This window comes from Otolemur garnettii, unplaced genomic scaffold (genome assembly GCF_000181295.1).
Source record: "Otolemur garnettii isolate 467f Iridium unplaced genomic scaffold, OtoGar3 scaffold00048, whole genome shotgun sequence".
In the NCBI taxonomy this organism is placed as follows: domain Eukaryota; kingdom Metazoa; phylum Chordata; class Mammalia; order Primates; family Galagidae; genus Otolemur; species Otolemur garnettii.
The window spans coordinates 7,674,949-7,697,602 of NW_003852443.1; the positions used below are offsets into that span (position 1 = coordinate 7,674,949).

At 39.9% G+C, this 22,654-nt stretch overlaps 1 protein-coding gene across 3 annotated transcripts in view; it reads left to right on the forward strand.

The window, feature by feature from the left end:
• TTN (titin) overlaps positions 1–22,654 on the forward strand; it is a 276,966-nt gene that overhangs the window by 60,432 nt on the left and 193,880 nt on the right. For all 3 annotated transcript variants that reach the window (XM_023514176.1, XM_023514175.1, XM_023514177.1), the window contains 2 exons: positions 5,952–8,738; positions 9,523–9,801. In XM_023514176.1, the coding sequence (XP_023369944.1) occupies positions 5,952–8,738; positions 9,523–9,801 (3,066 nt within the window). The remainder of the gene's footprint in view (positions 1–5,951; positions 8,739–9,522; positions 9,802–22,654) is intronic.

The window sequence follows — 22,654 nt, forward strand, 5'->3', positions numbered from 1 at the left end:
CACACCCCCAGGGGAGACGCTAGAGAGATATTCCACACCCCCAGGGGAGACGCTAGAGAGATATTCCACACCCCCAGGGGAGACGCTAGAGAGATTTTCCACACCCCCAGGGGAGACGCTAGAGAGATTTTCCACACCTCCAGGGGAGACACTAGAGAAATATTCTATTCCTAGTGAAGGACCAAACCCCACTGGAAGTTTTAGAACATACCCATCAAAACTAGAAAGGGAAGACAGCACACTAAGTGAGCATTTCCATACACCTACAGAAGACAGAAGTTCAGCCTATGAAATATGGCGTTCGGATTCATTTGGAACACCCAATGAAGCTGTTGAGCCAAAAGACAATGAAATGCCTCCATCTTTTATTGAACCTCTGACCAAAAGGAAAGTATATGAAAACACGACGTTAGGCTTCATCATTGAAGTTGTGGGCCTTCCAGTTCCTGGTGTGAAATGGTATCGAAATAAATCTTTACTGGAGCCAGATGAAAGAATCAAAATGGAAAGGGTGGGTAATGTGTGTTCTTTGGAGATTTCTAACATTCAAAAAGGAGAGGGAGGAGAGTACATGTGCCACGCCGTGAACATCATTGGGGAAGCCAAGAGCTTTGCTCGTGTAGATGTCATGCCCCAGGAGCAGAGAGTGGTGGCGCTCGCACCTCCAGTAACACATCAGCACATCATGGAGTTTGAGCTGGAAAACACCCCATCATCAAGAACCCCTTCTCCTCAAGAAATTGTCCTGGAAGTCGAATTAAGTGAAAAAGATGTCAAAGAATTTGAGAAGCAAGTGAAAATAGTCACAGTTCCCGAATTTACCCCCGATCATAAGAGCATGATTGTGAGTCTAGATGTTCTGCCATCAAATTTTGTAGATCCAAATATGGATGCAAGGAAAGGAGACAATGGGGATTTAAAAATTGATTTAGAAGTATTTGAAATGCCTCCTCGTTTTATCATGCCTATTTGTGATTTTAAAATTCCAGAAAATTCAGATGCTGTATTCAAATGTTCAGTCATAGGCATCCCTCCTCCAGAAGTGAAGTGGTATAAGGAATATATGTGTATTGAGCCAGACAATATTAAATACGTGATTAGTGAGGAGAAGGGCAGTCACACCCTCAGAATTCGAGACGTCCATCCTTCTGACAGCGCAGCGTACAGGTGCAGGGCTGTGAACCGTGTGGGAGAGGCGATCTGCCGGGGATTCCTCACCATGGGAGATTCTGAAACACTCGCTGCGACAGCAAAGAAAAGCAAAGTGACTTTAAGCAGTCTGAAGGAAGAATTAGTCCTAAAGAGCAATTACGCAGACAGCTTTTTTGAGTTTCAGGTGGTGGAAGGGCCCCCCAGGTTTATCAAAGGGCTTTCTGACCGTTACGCACTGTTAGGCACAGCTGCGTATTTCCAGTGTTTAGTCCGGGGCTCTCCGAGACCCACAGTTTGTTGGTACAAAGATGGGAGATTGGTCCAAGGAACAAGGTTTAGTGCTGAGGAAAGTGGCATAGGCTTCCACAACCTGTTTATAACAAGTTTAGTACAAAGCGATGAAGGGGAGTACAGGTGTGTAGCCAAGAATGAATCAGGAACAGCGGAGACCTGTGCAACTCTCACCTTAACCTAAGAGCAATGTTAGTGCCTTGGTAATTATCAGAATTGATTGGAGTGCTTTCACATTTTTGAAATTGTATGGATCTAATCAACTTCCAAATATGTCCACTGTATTTGAAGGCATTACCTTAAAGGCCCCTGGGGAAGTATTCTCTCTATGTAGAAATCTCATCTTTGTAATACTTGTAAATATTTTGTTATCTAAACTGTGGAATCAGCACTTGTGTCAATTATGCTGTGTATCACCGAGCACCATTAAACATCTCCTTGGCTACCGACTTGTTTCTGCTTCTACTTTACCTGCATTCCACCTCCACAGGGTGTTTTGGCAGAAAGCATTCTCTTTTAGCTCATGAACTAATATATGCAAAAATCAAGTGCCAGATTGAGGGCTATGCCAGATGACCACGCAGACAAATAGGTAAGGGAAAATCTCTCTGCTTCCGCTTATGTCATTTCTAGAATTGCAGTCCTTTTCTATCCAAACTCACTTTTTATTCATTCTAACCTAGGATATGTAAAAACAATTATGTGTAAAACCTGCTTTTCCCAGTTGGTAACTAACTCTGGAATCTGTTTTACATTTTAATCTTAAAATATTAATGTCATTCCTTTTACAAATATTTTCATTATTAATATCCCTCTTCTTAAGTGTTTTAATCCTTATGTGTTTTAATTCTCCCGGATTTTGAAGGGACCTGTTGTGCTCTTTTTATAGACAGGGTAATGTAGACATTTGCCGAATAATCAAATAAAGATCTTTTCACTTTGGGAGGTACCTCAGTTTCTCAATTTTTGAGATGACATCAGGTGTAAAATGTAACATTCATTTAATGTTACATTAATGTAGGCTGGAGGGGGAGGAACTACCAGATTATACTTACATATAGATTTTAAATTGCATTTCAATTTCAGAATTTTTAGAATTAGAAAAAAGAAAGTGGGGTGTTTTTAGAATTGAGGCAATATGATAATTTGCATTTCAGACTATGTACAAATAGAAAGATAAAATCTTTCCTGTCAGTTTCCCCAAATTTCATCATTAAAACTAATATAAATTAATAAACATTTAATTAACATTTAATTAAGATATTTATTTCTGCAATTAAGATATATATTTATTGGCTCAGTGCCCATAGGTCAGTGAGTAGAGCGCCGGCCACATAAAAGGAAGGTGGCAGGTTTGAGCCCGGCCCAGACCCACTGAACAACAATGAAAACTGCGACCAAAAAATAGCTGGGCATTGTGCTGGGCGCCTGTAGTCCCAGCTACTCGGGACACTGAGGCAAGAGAATCGCTTAAGCCCAACAGTTTGAGGTTGCTGTGAGTTGTGACACCAGGGCACTCTACTGAGGGTGACTTAGTGAGACTCTTGTCTCTCTTTCTCTCTCTCTATATATATATACACATACATATATATATATATATTTATTTAATTTTATTTCTCAAAACTAAAATTGCGATAACGCTGCAAACTCCTTCAAATTTTACCTATGTGCTAATGTGGATTTAAATCTTCTCATGTAATAGTTAACAAGTATGAAGGAATTCAGTTATCTGACAATGAGGAGTTAGAACAAAAGACCTCAGAAGTGATCATTAGAGAATACAATTCTGTGTTAGTCTAGTAGTAAATAGTCTTAATATAATTTAGAATAAATGTGAGTTTTACAACAGATGGTAAGAGAAATAATAACATATAGTAATGAAATGACGAATCTTACTTCCCTCCATCTTTTAAATTGCTTACTGTTACCTACTGGATATATTTGTCATCTGCACAAGCAATATTTAAGTACCACGATCATACTAAATGTATTCTATAAATTAAATTTCAAACAAATCAATCATTGAATCTAAATTTAATTTTCAAAAAATTCATATGTCCAATTATGTTTGCTGTTTCTTTTATCTATCAGTTTTTCACTCCTTCATTGGGAATTCCCTAACAGCCGTCCAAATTAAAGCAGCAATGTAGACAATGTGCAGAAAATAGGTGGAGTAGAAAGGCCTCCCCTGCCTTGCCTTCCAAACAATTTTAATTTATTTGTTTTGAGTCCATATAATTCATCAAGATAGCTACAATATCATGGAGCAATCTTTTCTGTTTCAGCCAGTGACCACACAATAATTCTAGATATAATGTAACATATCACAGCATAAATCCCTGAAATAAAACTAATGTAATAGTTTAGTGACCTAAATATTTATTCTACTCTTAGTCATATAATGGATGTTAAATTAATTAGAATTTCATAAAAAAAAACATGACTAGCACACTTTTCTCAAATATTAGACTGCATAGCCACAGTCTAAAACCTGTTTCTTAACCCCCCCCAAAAAATATATAAAATAAAATAAAATAAAATAGAAATGTTTCAATGCCATATTGGGTTCCAGAAAAGGTAAAAATCTATTCAAATAAGAAAAAAACTTTATTAAATTTTCTGCATCAAAATTCTGTTACTCTCAAATACATTGAACTTGAGGATAACAAAATTGAATAAAGGAAAAATAAACCTTGCCTATGCTAGGCCTGCTTATTAATTGTCAAAGATAATTAAGTGGCCTTTTTTATTTTCTGCCTCAATGGCACACAACTCAAAACCCTACAATGCTAATGTCTCTGATGCTGGATAAAGAATTTATTGCGTCCCACATTGTTGAGTTCAGACAATTAATAGCTGCTACCACTACATGTACTTTTAACTACACCTTTCCTGTTTTGGCACATTTGAATTTCATTTAGTGTTTGTTATGGTTAATCCACCACATTTTGGATTAAGGGAAAATGTTTAAAAATATTTCAATATATTAGTGAGTCGAGGCATTTTAGCTAGATTCACAGTCATTTCCTTTAGGAATATTTTGGGAGTGCAAGTGAAGGGAAAGCTAACATGAGTTATAGACCGAATGTAAAGTTAGGTGGTTACCATCACATACATAAAATTAATCAATGGTTTTATGGTTTACTTGGGATCATAAATAACTGAGTATGTACTCTACATGCTGTTGATAAGTTTCTGCAGTATATTTATGGCCAACAGACTCTTGAGACTGTCTTCTAATGCTTATGCACTAGAACAGAAAGGAATTAAGGCATAAACTATTCCATATGATGCAAGGGAAGTGAACTAATAAAATAATAAGACTGCGTTTAGGTAAGGCAATACAACTACTAGTAACGGGGCTGTTCAACATATATAACAGATGTAAAGAAAAATATAAATTTTCTTACTACGAAATTATGTATCTTTCATCCTGTCTGCTAGGATATTGTTTGAAGAGTATCTGTTATTCACTGCTTTGTTTCTTGTTCAGTAATATTGTATGGCTTTTTTATACACAATAAAATACAGTCAAATTTTTAATATTGGAGTCATTTTCTCTTATTTCTTATTCTTCTGTTTTCCGGACTAATGCCTTGTTATAAAAGTTTTGTTGAAGTAATGTAACAATTTACACAGGCAAAAGAAGTCTTGCATTTCTAGTAACTGAAAACAATAGTTTTCTTGCAAATCCAAATTAAATATTTCCTGTGGCCTCTTATTTTTGATAATGGTTTTAGTTCAAAGACAGTAACAAAAACCTCTTCTAGGTTTATTTTGGAAATAATCTCTGTCTTTAATTTAATGATTAAATAAAATCATTCTTAAAATCCAGAAAATCGGCTCGGCGCCTATAGCTCAACCGGCTAAGGCGCCAGCCACGTACACCTAAGGTGGCAGGTTCGAATCCCCAGCCCGGACCCACCAAACAACAATGATGGCTGCAACCAAAAAATAGCCGGGCGTTGTGGCAGGCGCCTGTGGTCCCAGCTACTTGGGAGGCGGAGGCAGGAGACTCGCTTGAGCCCAGGAGTTAGAGGTTGCTGTGAGCTGTAATGCCACAGCACTCTACCCAGGGGGACAGCTTGAGGCTCTGTCTCAAAAAAAAAAAAAAAAATCCAGAAAATCCTATATATAAATAACAATTCTGGGTCTTTTTAGAAGTCGATCAAATAATCCTGAAGCATCCAGTATTACCATATAGTTAGCAGTTTTTCCAACTCTAGACTGCAGATTATTTCACAAGGCAAACTCTTAAGAGTATCTTTAAAATTTGTGAACCATAACACAAATGAAATGAGTCAAGACTGCATTTTTACAGTATCTATAATTTTATACAGTAAGCTAAGAAAAATTTAGAAAGGTGCTTTTTGATAAATTAATCCCAGAAAAATCTAATGAATCCAGGAATAAAGCAGAAGGCCATCAAGCGGTGCCTAATTCTTTTACTTTTATTTTGTGTTAAATAAAACTTTATAGTAAAATAATGATCATTTTTCCCCATGCAGAGTTTTCTAGTTCTCTTCTGTATGCTGAGGAAGAAGGACTTCAAACCTATAGCTCTGACCTTCAGTTAGCTAATATGAAAGAAACACTTGAACTTCTATCTGAACCTCCAGTTCATTCAACTCAATTTGATTCCACAAAGGAAGGCAGTGTTCCAATTTTCATCAAAGAAGTGTCAAATGCTGAAATAAGCAAGGGTGATGTGGCTACACTGTCTGTGACTGTCACCGGCATCCCCAAGCCCAAAATTCAGTGGTTCTTTAATGGAATATTGTTAACCCCTTCCGCTGACTACAAATTTGTTTTTGATGGTGATGATCATAGCCTGATCATTCTGTTCACCAAATTTGAGAATGAGGGAGAGTATACATGTATAGCCAGTAATGAATATGGAAAGATAGCATGTAGTGCCTACCTGAAGATAAATTCCAGAGAAGAGGGACACAAAGAGACAGAAACAGAGTCAGCAGTGGACAGATCTCTGGAACAGCATAAAGGGCCTTGTCCTCCTTACTTCCTTAAGGAGGTAAAGCCAGTTCACTGTGCCCAAGGGCTCCCTGCCATCTTTGAGTACGCAGTGGTTGGAGAGCCTGCCCCCACTGTTTCCTGGTTCAAAGAAAACAAGCAGCTTTGCACCAATGTTTATTACACTATTATTCATAACCCAGATGGTTCTGGGAGATTCATCGTCAATGACCCTCAGAGGGAAGACAGCGGCCTCTATGTCTGTAAGGCGGAGAATGTGTGGGGGGAGTCCACCTGTGCTGCAGACCTGCTTGTGCACCTGGAAGACACAGACAGGATTGATGCCCCCTGCAAAGCCAAGTCCATACCACAGGCTCCTGAAGATTATCCACAGACGTCAGTAAAGGGTCCTGTGGTTGAGGCATTTGACTCAGAGCAAGAAATTGCAACTTTCGTAAAAGACACCATTTTGAAAGCAGCTTTAATTGCAGAAGAAAAGCAGCAGCTTTCTTATGAGCATATTTTTCAAACCAATGAATTGAGCAGTCAAGTTTCTTTAAGAGCTCAGCAATCGCAATCCACCGTTATTTTGGAGCAGGTCATGCCCACCCCTGAAAGCACCAGGGAACTTCTTTCCGTTAATGGCACTATTCACGTTCAGCCCATCAAGGAACCATCTCCCAATCTACAGCTACAGATCGTCCAGTCCCAGAAAACTCTCTCCAAGGAAGATATTTTAATGCTTCATGAGCCTGTGCCACAGGTGGTTCTATCTGATACTGAAAAGATGTTCCCAAGTGCTACGTCCATACAACAAGCCAGTTCATTAACAGTGGAGCCTCTAAAAACTTTATTAGCTGATCCTGAAGGGAGTTATCCACAGTCTTCAACAGAACCTCCAGCACATTCTTATCCAACTTCTGTGGCTGAGGAAGTACATTTACCAAAAGAAAAGACAGTCTCTAAAGCCAACGAAGGGCAAAGCATGACTCTTCAAAAGCAAGAAACACACAGTGCCCTCATCCTGAGCCAGAGCTTGGCTGAGGGAAAAGTAGAAAGTCTCAAGGGTCCTGACGTCATGATCCCTCAGGTAAACTATGAGCCCCAGGTGCCTTCAGAACACACGTGCACAGAAGAAGGTGAAATCTTGATGGAAAGTATAGACCAACTTGGCAGTGCAGGGCAGGATGTCGCAGTCAGAACTGAGGAAGGCAAGTCCTTGGGGTTTCCACTAGCATTTGAAGAAAACCAGGTGCTGCTCAAAGAACATGCTGGCAACTTAGCAATACCCCCAAGCCAAACCAGTGAGTCTAAAAGAGAGCCCACTGCAGTGCAGAGAGTGCAGGAAGTACAAGGGAGGGACATTCTTTCTAAGGAAAGTTTGCTCTCTGGTATGCCAGAAGAGCAGCGATTAAACTTGAAGACACAGATCCGCAGGGCTTTGCAAGCAGCAGTGGCCAGTGAGCAACCAGCTCTGTTCTCTGAGTGGTTAAGAAACATTGAAAAGGTGGAGGTCAAGGCCATCACCTTCACCCAAGAGCCCGAACAGGTCAGGTGCACCTACCTTATCACCTCAGTGAATTCTCTAACAGAAGAAATAACCATCACTATTGAAGGCATCGATCCTCAAATGGCTAACCTGAAAACTGAACTCAGGGATGCTTTCTGCTCCATTATATGTGAAGAAATAAACATCTTAATAGCTGAGGGAGCTAGAATACAGCAAGAAGCCAAAACAGATTTTCAGGAAGAAACGGATTCTTTTTCAGATTCACAGAAGGTTGAAGCAATGCCTGAACCAGACATCAAGTCTAAATATCTTATCTCAACAGAAGAGGTCAGTTATTCTATTGTAGAAAGTCAGATTAAAGATGCCAAAACCACAACTGCCACTGATGGGGTTGTTTCAGCGGATATCTCTGATGAAAAACAGGATAAGATTCTAAAACTATCTGAGGACAAAGAGAAGTCCTCAGAAAGTGGTGCTGAGGAGGGTGACACAATAAAGACACAGGAAGCTGAGGGTAACCTAATCAAAGAGGACAGGCCCGTTATACTTACACCCTTAGTGGACATTTCTTCTGAGGAGGGTGACATCGTATACCTCACATCATCCATATCAAATGCTAAAGAGGTGAATTGGTATTTTGAGAGTAAACTGGTGGCTTCAGACGAAAAGTTCAAGTGTTTACAAGATCAAAATACATACACGCTAGTGATCAACAGAGTAAATACTGAAGACCATCAAGGACAGTATATCTGTGAGGCCCTGAATGACAACGGAAAAGCAGCAACTTCAGCAAAACTCACTGTAGCAAAAAGAGGTTGGATTTTAAGGATTAAATGAATCAACGTCTAATATTCACTGGTTTGTTATGATTCAGGTTTCATCACTAAATTTGCACTTATCTGCCACTCTCAGAATGCAATTTATTTAGGGTAAGAATGAAATCACAAACATAATCATGGTTATGAACTCAGCTTTTCCCTTACTATCTTGCTGGGTAGTACATTATCCTGTGTATGGTACTACCTATTTTTAAAGCAAAACATATTTTCAAGTTTCATAATACTAATAAATATGTTTTTAGCTGATTTTTCTATAAAGATACTTTGAGAGTATGTAATAAAAACCTCTCAGTCAACTAGTCCTTTTGACATCACCAGTCTCGTCCCTAAATTCAAAATAACCATGATTAGTTGTTCATTTGTGTTTCACGTTTCTGTTTCTTTTTTGCTGTTGTTTCACTTCCTCACTTTATTTAGAATATCATGTTTTTCCATGTTACTTTTAGTGTTCATGGTCAGCATGGTATATTTAAAGAATATTTCATGTTGTTATGCATGTAATCCAATAGCGTCACACTTTGATAGATTTTTTCACAATTCACTGGAAAGAAATGATTGAATATGTTGAAATGTTTGTATTATCTTTTTTTGCCTTCAATGATCTTTCTCATTTTCCAGTCACTTATCTTAAACTACTACGATTCATCTCACCAGTTTCAACTATTTTGCTTCATTAACAATAACAAAAGTTAGAAGAGAAGAAAACACGTGGTATGCCTGATAAGGAGGCATGCTAATGGACTTTTCTTCCCTTTGCAGCTGCCCCAGTGATCAAGAGGAGAATTGAGCCTCTAGAAGTAGCACTGGGCCACCTAGCCAAATTCACCTGTGAGATCCAAATTGCCCCCAATGTCCGGTTCCAGTGGTTTAAAGCTGGCCGAGAAATTTATGAGAGTGACAAGTGTTCTATTCGATCTGCGAAGTATCTCTCCAGCCTGGAGATCCTGAGAACCCAGGTTGTTGACTGCGGCGAGTACACCTGCAAAGCTTCCAATGAGTATGGCAGTGTCAGCTGTACAGCCACGCTAACTGTGACAGGTAAATGCTGTACCTTGGCACTGATGTTGTCACCTTGTTTCATATTATTGCCTATTTTGCCTTTTGCACAGGTGCAGGAAGTGCTTGTCCTACCAACTGGAGAGCCCAGTAACCAAGATGGCAGCATAGCAGCAAGACACCTCATACCCTGTATGGAACAAGAAATCACTATTTATAGTCATATTTCTAATAGCAGCCAAAGAAAAAATAACTTACTATTTGATAACAATGTTAAGTAATCAAATGAGTTTGGCTTAGCCCTTAATATAAAACATTTCCGGACATTGTGAGGCTACTAAAAAATAAACGATGTCTCAAAATATTTAATAATTTGGAGTCAAATAACCAGTTAAGCACAGAATTACAAACAAAAAAATATCAACACATAAAATTAAAATTAAACGGACCCTAATGAAACTCAGGGAGCTCATACAGGACTGCAAATCAGTATTCTCACCCTAGGCTTTATAAAAAATAAGACCAACTACACAAATATTCTGTTATCAATTTCCTAATTGATACTTAGGGTAACTTTCAAATAATTAACACTCATTGAATACTTGAATTCCCTCATGGGCCAAGAAAAATTAGTAGCTCATTTTTTCTTTCTCTCTTTCTTTCTTACTTGGGAGGTATATGAAGTGTGGTTTGAGGAAGGGTTAGCAGCAGAGGCAAGCCCGGCCCTGACTGTTCAAGAGAGACCATCCCTTGGCTATCTGTCTCAATCAAGGGGAAGGGCAAAGGCAGCAGATCTCTTTGACATGAAACAAACAGGGCTCCCTACAGCTTCCTCTTCTCTATAGCCATTTTGCACAATCCCAAGAAACACGGCCCAGCGATGATGACCCAATTGGTGGTTTTCACTCTGTGGTCAAAATGTCTCTATGCAACCAAGTACTTGGGATTATTTTTAATGACACTTTTGGAAGTTTCTTTATTCAAATTCAGTTAATTCTGCAATATGATTTATATCTGAGCTTCAGGTAATACCAGGAAAGGATAAGGAGGATGACTTCTTAAAAACCAAAAAGAGAGCGTCTTAAAGTCTTGCTTCAACATGGAGAACGGAAGGGTGAATTTACTGCTATTAAATATTTGTACAAGTTTCAATGGCCTAGGGGATGCATTCGAAGTTAAGCCATTTAAGAATTTCCAGGTAGTTGACAGAAGGGTTAAAAGACTTTCTAAAACTATTTTAATCTTTTTATCACTTAATATCCCTATTCTTCAGAAGAGTCAAATGTGTTTATCTTTCTTACATAGACTTCTAATTTGCAGTATTAAAGTATCAGCTGAATTGCTTATCAAATAATTCAAACAATTAATCAACTAAAATGAGCAAATCTTTAGCAACGTTGTTTAATAAAAGAACATTTGTCTTTCCTTTGATAGAGACAATTAAAGTGATGTCTTGCTTTTCCTGTATAAATAACATTCTCATCTCTTTCCTTTGGCAAATCTTTTGTTCTTATTAATGCATTGCCCTAATTTAAATTATGGTGTCATGTCTGCAAAGATATAATTCATCTTTTGTCTGCCTTGGAATTTCTATTTACAGCAAGGGCTTTGGTGGAGAGTAAACGTAATGTTGCAAAAATTTCTTTTGCAGAGGCATATCCGCCAATCTTTCTCACCAGACCTAAAGCCCTGACGACTTTTGTGGGTAAGGCCGCCAAGTTCCTCTGCACAGTGTCAGGGACCCCTGTGATCGAAACCATTTGGCAGAAAGATGGTACTGCGCTCTCCCCTTCACCCAACTGCAAGATTTCACATGCAGAAAACAAACACAGTATAGAACTCTCAAATCTTACCATCCAAAACAGAGGAATTTACTCTTGTAAGGCGTCTAACAAGTTTGGAGCAGACATCTGCCAAGCTGAGTTGATTATAATCGACAAACCACATTTCATTAAGGAATTAGAGCCTGTGCAATCAGCCATCAATAAGAAGATCCACCTTGAGTGTCAAGTAGACGAGGATAGAAAAGTCACAGTTACATGGAACAAAGATGGGCAGAAACTTCCCCCAGGGAAAGATTATATGATGTATTTTGAAGATAAAATAGCAACACTTGAGATTCCGCTGGCCAAACTAAAAGATTCAGGGACCTACGTCTGCACAGCTTCCAATGAGGCTGGAAGCAGTTCCACATCCACAACAGTCACTGTCAGAGGTAAGAAACGTGAATATATTTTCACTTCCTTCTCTGAAAGTTCAGTGTACTTTGTTATTGAAATAATTTCATTTAAGAAATGTTTTGGCTTTGGAGAATCCTGGTATTGTTTCATTTTATCGTTTTAATCTTCTTCAGAGTTCACTTCCTTTTGTTCATTTAACATTGTGTCTGCTATTAACTGAACTTGCTTATAATTTCTTGTAAGAACTTCAAGTGTCTAGGTGATTCTTAACCATCTTCTTTTATATAATTGCTCTTTTGTAGATATAATTTGTTTTATTCTTTTTAAATAAATCAAGAGACTGGAAAAGAGTCTTAGAGTGATGGAAAGCTATTGGATGTCCCTACAGCTTTTTCAGAAATTTTGTGACTATATTTGTGCGTGTTGAGTCTTTTCATTGTATATGTCTTCTTTTGTGGAGTTTATGTTTCAGATAATTTTCCTTTTTCTTTTTCTTTTCTTCTTCTTTTTCTTTTTTCTTTCTTTCTTTTTTTTTTTTTTTGTAAACTTCATGTAGAGCCCCCATCCTTTGTGAAGAAGGTGGATCCCTCTTATTTAATGCTCCCAGGTGAATCAGCACGCCTCCACTGCAAGCTGAAAGGCTCGCCTGTGATCCAGGTTACTTGGTTTAAAAATAACAAAGAACTTAGTGAAAGTAACACAGTCCGAATGTCCTTTGTCAATTCTGAGGCTATCCTCGATATTATGGATGTGAAAGTTGAAGACAGTGGGAATTACTCCTGTGAAGCAGTGAATGAGGTTGGCAGCGATAGCTGCAGTACTGAAATAGTGATCAAAGGTTTGTTTGCTGAGTCCCCGTCCATTATTTTTCTGAGAAAAGATTTTTTTTGTAATGGCTGGTAGCTCGTTCCTTACACTGTGCTTTCATGCTTTTGTAGAACCTCCTTCTTTCATCAAAACTCTTGAGCCTGCAGACATAGTGAGAGGAACAAATGCTCTACTTCAGTGTGAAATCGCTGGCACTGGACCATTTGAAATTAGCTGGTTCAAAGACAAGAAGCAAATTCGAAGTAGTAAAAAATACAGGTTGTTTGCTCAGAAGTCTGTTGTGTCTCTGGAGATCTTTTCTTTCAACAGTGCAGATGTTGGTGAATATGAGTGTGTCGTTGCTAACGAAGTCGGCAAGTGTGGCTGCGTCGCAACTCAGTTATTAAAAGGTTAGTGCTTGAAAAACGTATATGTCTTTAATCGATTGCAAAATACCTTTCTTAAGCCAATCGATTGCAAAATACCTTTCAAAGTACCAAGAAAACTGGTACTTTCTCCTCTTATCCCATCCTTTAAAATTTATTTTGTCTTGGTTTGACCTGGGACCTGGGGAACCAACTCAGAACCTTTCACCTCATCTTTATCCTAAAAGCAATGTAAATATGTATCTGATAACAAAAGGGAGTTACATAAGCCATTTTGTCAGCTGATAAACATATATTTTCTACGCCCTTGACTCTTGGATGGAGTTGTGATTGTTCTTAAATTGTATTTCTTCTTCTAATTAACCAACACTAGGAAATAGCAGTATTAGACAAGATAAATGTAATCTTGATAAAATTCATAAATGCAGATGTTGCTAAAAGTGTATGGGGACTGATGAGTTTTGTGTGTTCTCTTTCTGCAACCAGAACCACCCACCTTTGTAAAGAAAGTAGATGACTTTATTGCACTAGCAGGACAAACCGTTACCTTGCAAGCTGCCGTGAGAGGGTCAGAACCCATTTCTGTCACCTGGATGAAAGGGCAAGAGGTCATTAAAGAAGATGGAAAAATCAAAATGAGTTTCACCAATGGTGTCGCGGTCTTGATAATTCCCGATGTTCAGATTAGTTTTGGTGGCAAATACACATGCCTGGCAGAAAATGAAGCCGGTAGCCAAACATCGATTGGGGAATTAACAATTAAAGGTTCGTGTAGGAACATTTTGACCTTGAATTGCCATTTCCCATTAAAGTGAAACCCTAGTACACACGAAGGAATCCTAACTGTTTCACACTATTGAATTCCACTGTAGAACCTGCCAAGATCATTGAGCGAGCAGAACTGATCCAGGTGACAGCAGGAGACCCAGCTACACTGGAGTACACAGTCGCAGGCACCCCGGAACTAAAGCCCAAGTGGTACAAAGATGGTAGACCCTTGGTTGCCAGTAAGAAATACCGAATAAGCTTTAAAAACAATGTGGCCCAACTCAAATTTTATTCTGCTGAGCTACACGATAGCGGCCAGTACACATTTGAGATTTCCAATGAAGCGGGCAGCAGCTCCTGCGAGACGACATTCACTGTGTTAGGTTGGTATTTTAGAAAACGACACTACATATTATTCATTTGAAGCCCCCATTGGCCAAAAACAAATCCCTGAGTACTTTCCTGCATTGATCTTCTTCCCCTTCTTGTACCATGAACAGATCGAGACATTGCTCCATTTTTCACCAAACCCTTACGCAACGTGGATAGTGTTGTCAGTGGCACCTGCAGACTGGACTGCAGAATCGCTGGCTCCCTCCCAATGAGGGTGTCCTGGTTTAAGAATGGTAAAGAAATAGCTGCTTCTGACAGATACAGAATCTCATTTGTGGAAGGCACAGCCTCTCTGGAGATCAGCAGAGTAGACATGAATGATGCAGGGAATTTCACTTGTCGAGCCACAAATTCTGTGGGAAGCAAAGACAGCAGCGGAGCCCTGATTGTGCAAGGTTGGCTTGGAGACTTTGCATTTCGTTCTTACTATAGATGATGTTCAAATGACGCCTTCTTTCCTTACACCACATCTCTTAACTCTTTCAAATTCTTTCTTATACCCCTTCCTCAGAACCACCCAGTTTCATAACTAAACCCGGATCCAAGGATGTTCTCCCCGGCTCCGCCGTCTGCCTGAAGAGCACTTTCCAGGGGTCTACTCCCCTTACAGTCAGATGGTTTAAAGGCGGCAAAGAGCTGGTTTCTGGAGGAAACTGCTATATTACCAAAGAAGCTTTAGAGAGTTCCCTGGAACTCTATGCAGTAAAAACCTCTGATTCAGGCACATACACTTGTAAAGTCAGCAACGTCGCTGGAGGCGTGGAGTGCAGTTTAAACTTGTTTGTTAAAGGTTGGCATAGTTTTCTTGACGTTTTTGTGCTCCCTTTGTTGTACATTTTTTCCTCTTTCTCACATTTCTTAAAAACGTCCTTTCTTCTGCAGAACCTGCCACATTCATTGAAAAGTTAGAGCTATCACAGTTGTTAAAGAAGGGAGATGCCACCCAGCTAGCCTGCAAAGTGACTGGCACCCCTCCCATCAAAATAACATGGTTTGCAAATGATAGAGAAATTAAGGAGAGCAGCAAGCACAAAATGTCTTTTGTGGAGTCCACTGCTGTTCTAAGACTTACTGAGGTTGCCATCGAAGACAGTGGTGAATATATGTGTGAGGCTCAGAATGAAGCTGGCAGTGACCACTGCAGTGGCATTGTAATAGTCAAAGGTTCGTGTTCACTCTGCCCCTCATGTTACCAAAGTTATGGCTCAGAGCACAGACTCCTCCCCTATTAACACAAATCATTCCTTCTTCACTATAGAGCCACCTTACTTTACCAAGGAATTTAAGCCAATTGAAGTGTTGAAGGAGTATGATGTCATGCTACTGGCCGAGGTGGCAGGCACACCTCCCTTTGAGATCACTTGGTTCAAAGACAACACCACCCTTCGAAGTGGTAAAAAGTGTAAGACCTTTGTTCAGGATCAGCTGGTCAGCCTGCAGATCCTCAAGTTTGTAGCTGCAGATGCCGGCGAATACCAGTGTCGGGTGACCAATGAGGTGGGCAGTAGCACCTGCAGTGCCAGGGTGACTTTAAGAGGTTAGTGTCAGTTCCCGTCATGGACTGGCTCTTCTGCAGAGTTAGTCTTTTTCTTTTTTTAAGCTAGTTTTGCTAAGGAGCTGGTATTGATTGAGAATTCATTCTTCCGTTAGAACCCCCATCCTTTGTTAAGAAGATTGAGAGCACCAGCTCACTCCGGGGAGGCACAGCTGCCTTCCAGGCCACCCTGAAGGGCTCCTTGCCAATCACGGTGACTTGGCTAAAAGACAATGATGAAATCACTGAAGATGAGAACATAAGAATGACCTTTGAGAACAACGTGGCCAGTCTGTACCTCAGTGGCATTGAAGTCAAACATGATGGGAAATACGTCTGTCATGCCAAAAATGATGCAGGGATACAAAGATGCTCTGCTCTGCTCTCGGTGAAAGGTTGGTTCCGAAAGGTGGCCTTGGGTTTGAGCAAGAAAGGCAGATGTAAGCCTTTCAGCCGAGCAGTTCTCAACCCACATCTATCCCTTTGTTTTCTACAGAACCTGCAAGGATCGTCGAGGAGGCTGTGTCTATAGACGTCACTCAGGGAGACCCAGCCACTTTGCAGGTTAAATTTTCAGGGACTAAGGAGATTACAGCCAAATGGTTTAAAGATGGCCAAGAACTGACCCTGAGCCCAAAATGTAAAATCAGTGTCACTGAAACAGTTTCCATACTGAAGATTATTTCTACAGAAAAGAAAGATAGTGGAGAATATACTTTTGAGGTCCAAAATGATGTGGGCAGAAGCAGCTGCAAAGCCAGAATTAACGTATTAGGTTGGTATTCTGTTCTACAGAGAAGGACTGGGCACTGTTATGTTCCTTCCTCTCCTATAATTTAAGGGAACATATAAATAGGTGGATTAACCTATTTTTTTTTTTGCTTTTTCACTGCATAGATCTTATCATACCTCCCTCATTCACCAAGAAGCTGAAGAAAATGGACAGCATTAAAGGGTCTTTCATTGATTTAGAATGTATAGTGGCTGGGTCCCATCCCATAAGCATCCAGTGGTTCAAAGATGACCAGGAAATATCAGCTAGTGAAAAATACAAATTCTCTTTCCATGATAATACTGCCTTCTTGGAAATCAGTCAGCTGGAAGGTACAGACAGCGGGACATACACTTGTTCGGCCACCAATAAGGCAGGGCACAACCAGTGCAGCGGTCACCTCACAGTCAAAGGTTAGCAATCTTTCTCTCCACCTCTCAAAAATGCATTGCTCTTACGTTTCTTAATTCTTACATTTCTTTATTGCTCAGTTCTAAAATAAACCTTCCTCTCTCGCTCTGCTTTTTTTTTTTTAACCCCAGAGCCCCCTTACTTCGTGGAAAAGCCACAGTCGCAAGACGTCAATCCCAATACGAGGGTTCAGTTAAAGGCTCTTGTGGGTGGCACCGCACCCATGACAATAAAGTGGTTTAAAGATAACAAGGAGTTGCATACTGGCGCAGCTCGCTCAGTTTGGAAAGACGACACCTCCACCGTTTTAGAGCTCTTTTCAGCCAAAGCTGCTGACTCTGGGTCCTACATTTGCCAACTCAGCAATGACGTGGGCACAGCCACCAGTAAAGTCACTCTCTTTGTAAAAGGTCTGCTCTCTACTTCCCCTCACTTTCTTGCTTGCCTAGGTTTTCTTGGGGGGAGGGGAGAGGCTTAAGAAGGCAATTTTGCAATTTCGCTCATTGGCCTTTGTTTTTAAAAATATTCACCATCGCATCTTTTCCCTGATCTTTAGAACCTCCTCAATTCATTAAGAAGCCCAGTCCAGTGTTAGTCCTGAGGAATGGACAGTCAACAACGTTTGAATGCCAAATAACAGGCACTCCTGAAATCAGGGTGTCTTGGTACCTGGACGGGAATGAAATAACAGCCGTTAGGAGACATGGCATTTCCTTCGCTGATGGCTTAGCCACTTTCCAAATTTCTGATGCCAGGATAGAAAATAGTGGGACTTACGTCTGTGAAGCTCGGAATGATGCAGGCACGGCCAGCTGTAGCATCGAACTAAAAGTAAAAGGTTCGTTCCCGGCGTCTCTCTGTCTTTCGGGTGGAGCTGTCGTGGGCCTGGGGTCTGCCCTGGAGTAAGCTGCTCTCTGTCTTCCTTTTGAATCTTTAGAGCCTCCCAGCTTTATCAGGGAGCTGAAGCCCGCGGAGGTAGTGAAAGACAGTGACGTGGAGCTGGAGTGTGAAGTGACAGGAACAGCTCCTTTTGAAGTCACTTGGCTGAAGAATAACAAGGAAATTCGCAGCAGCAAAAAGTACACACTGACTGACAGAGTGTCTGTGTTTAACCTGCACATATCCAAGTGCGACCCGTCCGATGCTGGGGAATACCAGTGCGTGATAGCCAATGAGGGCGGCAGTTGCTCGTGTAGCGCCCGGGTGGCTCTGAAAGGTCAGCAGGCTACCACATAAAAATTCTGTGATGCTCTTTAACTTTATGGTTGCAAGTGGGAGTTAAAATATATCTCTTCTTTCCACGCTATCTCATTGAATCCCAGAACCACCGTCATTCGTTAAGAAGATAGAAAATGCCACTGCTGTTTTGAAAAGTTCTGCCACCTTTCAGAGTACCGTGGTGGGCTCTCCCCCCATTTCTATAACCTGGCTGAAGGATGATCAGATTCTTGATGAAGATGATAATGTTCACATTTCTTTTGTGAACCATGTGGCCACCCTGCAAATCAGAAGTGTGGATAACGGGCACAGTGGGAGATACACATGCCAAGCCAAGAATGAGTCAGGAGTTGAGAGGTGTTATGCTTTCCTCCTTGTTCAAGGTTTGTAAGCTGCCCTCTTTCAAAGCTAGTCTATGGAAACAACCTCAAAAGCATGCCTTATATCTAGCGGAATTATCAATATAACCCATCCATATTCTTATTCCTGCTGTAGAACCCGCTCAAATCGTAGACAAGGCTAAATCAGTTGATGTTACTGAGAAAGACCCAGTGACCTTGGAATGTGTTGTGGCTGGAACCCCAGAACTGAAAGTGAAATGGCTTAAAGATGGGAAACAAATTGTACCCAGCAGATATTTTTCTATGAGTTTTGAAAACAATGTGGCCAGTTTTAGGATTCAGTCAGTAATGAAGCAAGACAGCGGTCAATATACTTTCAAGGTGGAAAATGACTTTGGAAGCAGTAGCTGTGATGCCTACCTGAGAGTGCTAGGTTGGTATCTTTGCCCCAGTCCACTTCTGTTATTTACAGTATGGCCTTTGTAAACAAATGACAACAGATTAATGGATGTGTTTTGCTGTTTGCATTGGACAGATGAAAATATTCCACCATCATTCACCAAAAAATTAACCAAAATGGACAAGGTTGTGGGCTCTTCCATTCACATGGAGTGCAAGGTTTCTGGCTCCCTTCCCATTAGTGCTCAGTGGTTTAAGGATGGAAAAGAAATATCTACCAGTGCCAAGTACAGACTTGTCTGTCACGAGAACACTGTGTCACTGGAAGTTAATAACCTAGAATTAGAAGATACTGCAAATTATACGTGCAAAGTGTCAAACGTAGCAGGAGATGATGCGTGCAGCGGCATCTTAACAGTGAAAGGTCAGAATTTCTTTACCTCTTCTTGAGTCTTTGTGAATGTTTTAAAAGTATATCTTTGAAAGCTAAAATCTCAATGACTCTGTTTCTTTAGACACTTGTTCACTGAGTTCAAGAAATAGTCAGCCATTACTTCTTTTCAAGAGTGTTTTTTATATGTCCACTAAACTGCCAAAATAATTCAACTGTAAGGAACTTAATTAAATCTCTCTCTCTTAACACCTATAGAACCACCTAGCTTCCTCGTGAAACCTGAGCGACAACAAGCCATCCCTGATTCCACGGTGGAGTTTAAGGCCGTACTGAAAGGAACACCACCATTTAAAATAAAATGGTTTAAGGATGATGTGGAACTGGTCTCTGGACCAAAATGTTTCATTGGCTTGGAAGGGTCAACTAGCTTCTTAAATCTCTACTCAGTGGATACTTCCAAGACTGGACAGTATACCTGCCAAGTTACCAATGATGTTGGTAGCGACTCTTGTACTACAACCTTGCTTGTGACAGGTGTGCACGTTTGATTGTTTTCTGTTTCTGTCTGACCCGTGGCTCTGGTTCTTTCTGTTACAATGCACCTAGCAAATCACGAAAGTAGCATTCTAACACAGTAGACTGTATTTGCTTGACATGGCTCCTGTTCTTCTCTTTCCTACACACTACCTAGTTCAACTCTGTCATTCATTTCTGTTCACTCATAATCCTCTCTTTCCTGACTCTCTAGAACCACCAAAGTTTGTAAAGAAATTAGAAGCATCCAAAATTGTGAAAGCCGGGGACTCTTCACGACTCGAATGCAAGATAACTGGATCCCCAGAAATCAGAGTTGTGTGGTACAGAAATGAGCATGAAATTCCAGCCAGTGATAAATACAGAATGACTTTCATTGACTCAGTAGCTGTCCTGCAGATGAACAATCTTGGTACCGAGGACAGTGGAGATTTCATTTGTGAGGCTCAGAATCCTGCTGGCAGCACAAGCTGCAGTACCAAGGTTATAGTAAAAGGTAGACATCTTGTTTCTATGATCCTTATTAACTGAAACCTATCTTTCTCTCTCCTAGGTATCACAGATCTTTATTCTTTTAATTTCATTTTAGTTTTCATTTGAGATCATATATATTTTCCCAAACTAGTATTAGTTTCCTTTTTAGATGTTTTTTTCTTCTTAAGTTTTACTCACATGTAGCTAGTCATTCTGGGATTTGTTGTTGTTGTTGCTGTTATTCCAATGCCATAATTTCAGCCACCTTCACACACTGGCCAAACATCAAATGCGATGTTTCCAAAATTCACCCCCAAAATGAAGTAGTCATTTTAAAATTAATCTTTTGTCTTTAATTAACTTATAAATATATTATCATCCTCACTATAATCTACATCATTAACAACAAGGAATATTCACTACATATATGCAAGGTACAAGCAATACTGGTTTTAACTTTGTATTCAAAACAGCACAATTATATTCTTCCCTCTCTCTCTCAAGAATCAGTTTCTATCTTTTAATAATTATATGACTGTGCCTTGGTACAAATAGTACCTATATTTTCTGCTGCCATTTTCCAGTGTTTTCTGTCACAGAGCCCAAGTCTGTCATGTTCTAAGGCAATTATTGCAATAAGCATTTGCTAAAATAAAAGATTTAGATCACAGAAGTTGCAACAACTTCCAAATGTCTCAGTCTCAGAGCATATACCAAAAAAAGTCATCCCAGAAGTCAGAATTTCACACTTCATGTAAATCATATTTATTCATGTACTTATTTGTTTATAATTTTTGTATCAACCAGTCTAAGATAAACTGGTAGGTACAGTAGACAGACTGTTGAACTGCTTAATCATGGCCTCTAGGATCTGTCTGGGTTCTCCACCCATGTAGTTGACTATCTTATAAAGGTTAATGGCTTCTCTGAGGCTCTTATTCCTTAACAGTGATAGTGCTACTACCCATTATTGTATCTTAAACCTTTCTTCCAATTTAAAAACAAAGAAATAAAACAAAGACCTTTCATCCTATAAAATGAAATAGCCTGATTTGTGGGAAATAGCCCCATTCATCAGAAATTCTTGTTTTTTTGACAGAACCACCTGTTTTTAGCAGCTACCCTCCTGTAGTAGAAACCCTTAAAAATACTGAAGTTAGTCTTGAATGTGAACTTTCGGGAACACCCCCATTTGAGGTGGTGTGGTACAAAGACAAGCGGCAACTCCGAAGCAGCAAGAAATACAAGATTGCAACCAAAGACTTCCATACAAGCATTCACATTCTCCACGTTGAGACTTCAGACATTGGTGAATACCACTGCAAAGCACAGAATGAGGTGGGGAGTGATACTTGCATTTGTGCTGTAAAACTAAAAGGTAAGCATGTTCCAGCACGTGGCAGAAATGTCAGGCATATGCAAAATGCTCGATTTCTTTGTCTCTGCTATTGTCTAGACAACCTTTTCAAAAATCTCCATCTGTCCTTTCCTGTTCAGAACCACCAAGATTTATCTCCAAACTGAACAGCCTTACCGTTGTAGCTGGTGAGCCTGCCGAGTTACAAGCTTCCATAGAAGGCGCCCAGCCTATCTTCGTCCAGTGGCTTAAAGAGAAGGAAGAAGTGATCAGAGAAAGTGAAAACATCAGAATTACATTTGTGGACAATGTTGCAACCCTTCAGTTTGCAAAAGCAGAACCAGCTAATGCTGGAAAATACATCTGCCAAATCAAGAATGATGGTGGAGCGAGGGAGAACATGGCCACACTGACGGTGTTAGGTTGGTACAGTAGTCCCCTAGTAGCAAGTGCCAAATGCTGGAATGAATTCCTAAGAGTTACTGGAAGACTCTCTTTTTCTGAATTTCTTCTAGAACTTTACCTGTCCTCACCTAATGTGTAAGGTAGAGGGGAAAGCCCTAACAGATCTTTCAAATCCTCTCTTCTGCTTCTGTGACTCTAACGAAAATTAACACTACTTTTCTTGATCAAGTAACAGATATAATCTTGACCATCTTTTGTTAAAGCATGAAACAACTAGAACCCCTGCATGTGTTTCAAAGAAATTTTATTTCCAATATCTAGTTGTGAAAGTTGTCAAGAATCCAAAGGTGAACATATGACAAGAAAGACTTGTATTTCTATCTCCAGATATATTAAATTTCAATTTAGAAGTTGTCTGGATAACAAGTTTTGAAAAGTTGTCTTGAGTGCCTTAAAGTAGAGAAAAAATAACAAATAATTCATAATAACATGAAGCCTTTGCTCTAAAGAGGTTCAAGTGCA